General features: G+C 36.7%; 1 protein-coding gene across 1 annotated transcript; it reads right to left on the bottom strand.

Annotated features, from left to right (window-relative positions):
- Positions 1 to 220: 220 nt before the first annotated feature.
- LOC102820909 (prothymosin alpha-like) lies at positions 221 to 520 on the bottom strand. Its single transcript, XM_006864982.1, has one exon. The coding sequence runs from the start codon at positions 518 to 520 to the stop codon at positions 221 to 223; it is 300 nt and encodes a 99-aa protein (XP_006865044.1).
- Positions 521 to 6456: the final 5936 nt, after the last annotated feature.

Below are 6456 nucleotides of genomic sequence, written 5' to 3'. Positions count from 1 at the left end.
TTTTAAGAAAAAAAATCAGGGCCTTGTAAGTTTTGGTTCTTTTTTCTCCCCTGTTGCAAATTCACATTGCGGTTTTGGTTGGGTGGTGGTGAGCGCGTGTTATCTGCTGATGGCACTGCCCAAAGTGGGCGGGTGGGACTCTCTACTCAAAGGTGACAGGAAGTGGAGGATGACTAGGTCACGGTGGCCTTTTTAGATTTAACTGTTCCTGTTTTGCTGTCTAGTCATCTTCATCGGTCTTCTGCTTCTTGGTGTCAACATCATGCTCCTCCTCATCTTCAGCTGCCTGTTTGCCCATAGCTGCCTCGGCCTCCTCATCTTCATCTCCATCTTCTTCCTCACCATCACCTTCCTCTTCCTCTTCTACCTCATTGTCAGCCTCCTGTTCCCCATTTTCCTCGTTAGCGTTCCCATTAGCAGGTGTGTTTATTCCATTTTCTGTTTCCTCCATAGTCTCCTTCTTCTCCTTTAAGTCCTTGGTGGTGATCTCGGAGCTGGTGTCCACAGCTGCGTCTGACATGGTGGAGCATGCTGGTGATCTTATACAGAGGATGACAAAGAGTACAAGTTCGGGGACTCTGGCTAGAAAGCTGCTGAAGTTCTCACACGAGGAGAAGGAGCGCAATGGAGGTGGCTTCCGGGAGCAGGTAGCAGGACAAGAAACACTGCAAAGAGGACTTTTCAGAGCAGCCAGTGGGGGTTAATATTGCTTTGCATTGTTTACATAACACACAGGTACTTAAAATTATTGAAATAAGAAAGCAAGCACGATATAAAAAAAAAAAAAACTCAATTGAAAAACTAAAACTTTTATATTTCTAGAATGTAAAATTCTTGGTTACAGAAGGAGATCTGTGGAATATAATTAGAATTTCGATGTCTGAGTTAGAAGAAAGTGAATTTAAATAGGGGAAGATCTATTTATGATCCCAATCAGCTAACATTTAAGTTGATCCTAAGTATTCTCATTTGTTGGGCAAATACTCGTAACAAAGCCAACAACAACAATACTTATAGAACTAGTTGTTCTTGTTCCTGGGTGTTCAGGTGGAATACAATTCTGAGCCTCCTTTACTGTAACTATGACTATGTGACCGAGTTACTATCCAAGGAAAGTGAACAGAAATGATGCAGTCTACATTAACACCTACTTCAAAAAACTTTTCACAGATAACCCAATAATTGTTGCGTGCTTCTGAGTTGGTTATGACTCATAGCTACCCTATATAGGATTTCCCAGGAGTGGCTGGCAGGTTTGAACTGCTGACATTTTGGTTAGCAGTCCAGTGTCCAATAAGAGGAATCATAAAATTAAGAATAGTAATCTCAATTGTTGTTCAGAATTCTAATCAGTTTCTTGGTACTCAACTATTTTGGTTATGAATTGTTAACTAATCAGTAAAATAGGAAATTGACATAACCTCACGGACACAGAATATTTCATTTAGGATTTCAAAAATTTCTTAGCAAAATGCCATGGTTTCTCATGAAATTGCTCAGGAATTATTCTGCTCATAGGGATAAAGTGTGAATAGACAAATTGAGGGTTTGACTTAGGTAACAGGTAGAAAAACTTCAGCATTTGATCTGAATGCTCAGAATCTCAGGTTCTTCTTCTATAAGAAGATAATGATGTTTACATTTAATGGCTTAATTATGATTCATCAAAATACAGTGAGCAGCTAGCTTAGTAGCTGGTTCAGAGTGGACTCTAAGTAAATGCTAATTTCCTCTCTAAATATATGAGCCTCTCATTAAGATGATGAGAATTTTGAATAGATATTTCTGGTTGGGGTGATTTGGGCTGAATCATTCAAACTTGTCTTGCTTTTCTATTCCTACAGACATACTACAAAAATGACTATCGGGGATTAAGATTTCAGTCTGTAGAATACAGGTTTCCTCTGCAGGAGGGAATCCACCTTTACATGCAATATACATTAATAAAGCACTTGAAGGTGTTGTGCTTTAAAGTGTAAGTACCTCCTTGCCCAATATGATAAATACAATTTTAATGAAAAAATTTGATCAAGTTGAAATGAATTACATTTCACACAGCATGCGTTTAATACAATGTGGATTTATAAAACCTTGGGTAGAAGTTATGTCTCTGATGTCTTAGCTGGTGCTAAATACATTGTCAGCAATCTCCATTTATAATAATAATAAATAAAAGTCTTTTACAGTTTAATCAAAATTCAGAGCTTCTTTTACACATCTGCAGTTGTCAGCATGGATAAAATGTAGGTGATGTTGGCAGTCCTTTTTTATTGGCTTTTGTATTGTTTTGTTTTGTTTTAAGACATTACACACATAACGAGATTCATTCATTTTGTTTTTTAATGTTGTTATTGACTTATAGTGACCCCATGCACAACAGAATGATACACTATCTTGTCTTGCACGATCCTCACAATCACTGCTATGTTTAAGCCCATTGTTGGAGCTACTGTGTCAATATCTCACAGTGAGAGGCTTCCTCATGACCCTCTGCTTTTCCAAGTATGCTATCCTTCTCCAGAAACTAGTCCCTCCTGATAACATGCTCAGAGTATATGAGAAGTCTCACCATCATTGCTTTTAAGGCATGTCTGATTGTATATGGCTATTGTTGTTGTTGTTAAATTTTGACTCATGGAGACCCTGTATAGGGTTTCCCAGTAGTGGCTGGTGGGTTTGAACTACCAACCTTTTGTTTGCTTATCCTACACTGCCACTCCAGGACTCCAGTATGGATATAAACTGCATGAAATAAAGAATTAACACTAACATTGTTTTCAAACATTTCGGTACACAGAATATATACTATGTAAGTGATTGCTGTTGTTGTTAAGTGATGTTGAGTCAGTTCCAACTCATAAAAATCCTGTATAGGGTTTCTGAGGAGCAGCCGGTAGGTTTGAATAGTCAACTTTGTGGTTTGTAGCCCAGTGCTGATCCTATATACATTGCCATACCAGAAGTCCATGTAAGACATTAATCTTTGCCATATCTCCCATACTTATGTCCCCTTCAACTCCTGCCTAGGCATCCGGTTACTGACAGTGAAGGAACATCAGTCTTAAATATTACAAATACCCACCAAATGTTTTCCCTCTCCTCCAGTTAATCCAAGCAGTAGAGATCTGTGATTTACAATTTTATATAAATATTTAGAAGTCTCTATTTTCATTAAGGAGTCCTTGTGTGCTGCTGAGGATAATGCCCTGGATCATAAGGTCAGTTTAAAGAGCAAGGTCAATGTTCCTCAGAAACCCCAAAAGATAAGTGTTGCTATGAGTCAGAACCTACTTGACTGCGCTGAACAACAACAACAATTTTCATTAAGGACAACATTGTGCTTTAATGACATGTGAAATTACCTCTCACTGTGTGAAATTAAAGTTTTGTGTTATCTAGGGTTGCTGCTTTCAAGTTCTGAGCGCTGGCTTCTAATTTCTGATGGCAGAAGGATGAAGAGAAGTCAGAAAGATGTGAAACATGAGGAGGACTCCACTCCACAACACTGCAGCTCTGAAGATAGAGGGAATCATGTGTAAACACAAGCATAATCTGAATTCTGACAACTAGCAATACTCTTGGAAGAGGACCCCACACCCACATGAGAACTGGAGTCTAGATTATGCCTTGATTTCAGCTTTGTGAGACCTTGGACAGACAATCCAGTCACATTGGGCCAGACTTCTTCCACACAGAACTCTAAGATAATGTGCAGGAGTTGTTTTAAGACACGTTGTTGTTATCAAGTACCACGAAGTCAATGCCAACTCATAGCGACACAGTGTACAGTTTCCGAGGAGTGGCTGGTGGGTTTGAACCACCAACCCTGCAGTTAACAGTCCAGTGCTTATCATACAGCACCATACCAGGACTCCTTTGAGACACTAAGTTAGTGGTAATAAGAATAGAAAACTAACATATTGGTGTCCTGGCAGTTGGTGGACATGCCTGGTCACAACCTTAGTCATTTTATATATTTTGAGAATATACAGTTTGTATGATGCTAGCAGATTGAAAGTGTGATAACTCCTGGAAGTCCTCTACATACTATTCCTTGGACTATCTGCTGAGCCGTTTTGCCTTCTGCCGATTATTTAACCAGACTGCATGGTACTCTATGTATGAACATGCAGTAGCAATTGATACAATCACTTTGAGAACTGTGATGGTCAATGTTGTGTCAACTTGGTCAGGCTGGGATTCTCAGTGGTTTGGCAGACACTGGATTGGATGCTCTTTTTATAAAATAGTAAAATGTAATCATTTTCCACTTAGTGATCTGACTTGAACAGCCAATTAGATGAAAAATGAATTTCCTTAAGGGTGGGACCTGCCTCAAGTATAAAAATGGATGTTCTACCAAAGCCCTTTATCTCTCTTGGTCCTGTACCCTTCTTATCACCTGACCTCAATCCTTTGGACTTCAACATGCAGAAGACCAGCAGATCTTGGGTTTGACAGTCCCCAAAACCCCATGAGCCAGCAAAAATATCTCCAACCAGCTACCAGATCCATGGGTTTGGGATTTGCTAGTCCCCCAAAATGTGTGAGCTATTTCCTTGAAGTAAACCAAAATCTCTCTCCCTCTTTCCCCATATAGGTTTCAATGGTTTTGCTCCTCCAAAGAAGCCAGGTTAAGACTAGAAGTAATGTTATCATGATAGCCCAGTGGAAAAATTCCTGTCCATAGGAAACAGCATGTGCTGTTTTATATATATCACCAATATATATATATATAATCACCAATATTCTAAAAGTAATACTTAGCTCTTAGAAGAACTTTCTTAAGAGGTAAAAGAACAACATGATGGCACATAAATTTACTGAGAATATGGATCATGGTAACTGATGTCAGCTAACCAGTTTATATTCAACATCATTAATCTCTTGGACATGACAAATCTTGGTAGCAGAAAGAAATAAGTTCCAGAAAATACACTTTTGAAATAATGAATAACTTACCCTGTGAAGTACTTTAATGACTCTCCTTGTCAGATTTAAGATTTTGTTATTAACATTAGAAAATGGAAGCGCAAAAAGATATAGCTGCAAATCAATTTCACTGTTGGTTCATAATAAGTTCCTAATTGACCTCAATTTCTGATATAGTTATGTATTTCCTTCTACACTTAATTTTAATGACATGTATATGAGGATTTAGTGACTGGACATAAAAAGTGTTACTTTAACTATTTTTTATGTAGAGTTTAACAGATAAAATATAAATCATCACTACATTAATCTGATGAAAGAAAGTATATTTATACCTTTTAAAGGTTAGAGTTTCAAATTTGTGTTTCACTTATCTCATTAAAAATACATGAGAATTAAGAATAACTTCTAATGCTAACATGCATTATGTAAAGACCAATGGTAAAAGATTTGTGTTATATATTTTTAAAATATCTAATAATGAAATGCTACTCCATTTTTATTTTTCTTAAATGCACTATCGCATTGTCATATTGTTAATAAAACAACAACTGTGAAAAGGAAATGCAGCTGACTCTTCAAATGCTCAGAATTATGATTATAATATCTGACATATAAAAAATATTATTTTTCCAAGAAATCCTCACATGTTGGTGTATGTATGCTTGAAATTAACATGTTAAATTACAGTGTCCTGAAAATACTGAAAACTGAATTTCATTATAATGATGACAGTGCCTGTATTTTATTATTCCTAAAATAAATCTACATTGCTCTAAAGGCACTCTTTCATTTAAAGTGTTTTAAAAAAACAATCAATCAGTTTGAATAGTTGGGATACACTTACTAAGTTTTTCTGGTATGATGATAGAAGAAATCTTGGTTTACTTAAGACTCCAAACTTTGCTAGCTGTTAACTTTGAAAAAGTAACTTGAATTTCCTGAATATCAGGGTTTTTTTTTCTCTGAAAATGGGAAAGTATGCTTAGGAAGAATAAATGTAAAGATAATTTGAGATTTTTTTATACATTTGCTTAATGTGTGTGTCAGCACATTTGTAAGATTCAGTCAACATGATGCTGGTAAATATAACAGCAACAATGATGAAGATGACCACTCAGTATTAATTGGGCAGCATATTCTTTTACTCAGGTTTACATATGGTATACAATGGAATTTTGATGTCCTGACTTATATTTTACTTTGTATTTGCTACCTTATTGAATTATGACTATATAAATGTTTTAATCCCTGACTAGAATATTCATACTTACTGGGAAGGGTTTTCATTTTAACTTATCACATTGTTAGTAAATCCTTCATACAAAATGGCCACTGTTATGGTGTGCTATAAAACTGATTCCAATTCATAGTGACCTTGTATAGGGTTTCAGAGAGCAGCTGGTGGGTTTGAACTGACAACCTTGCAGTTCAGTAACCCTTAGAATGGCAGTGGTTGTTTGTTGCCAAGTTGGTTACAACTCACAGTGACCTTGTATAGAATTTCTGAGGTATTGCATTGGG

This window comes from Chrysochloris asiatica, unplaced genomic scaffold (genome assembly GCF_000296735.1).
Source record: "Chrysochloris asiatica unplaced genomic scaffold, ChrAsi1.0 scaffold00074, whole genome shotgun sequence".
In the NCBI taxonomy this organism is placed as follows: Eukaryota; Metazoa; Chordata; class Mammalia; order Afrosoricida; family Chrysochloridae; genus Chrysochloris; species Chrysochloris asiatica.
Note: the sequence above shows the minus strand (reverse complement) of the source record. Positions and strands in the feature narration are given on the sequence as shown.

Coding starts and splice junctions, on each gene's coding strand:
- LOC102820909 (XM_006864982.1), bottom strand. CDS start 520: ATGTCAGACGCAGCTGTGGACACCAGCTCCGAGATCACCACCAAGGAC.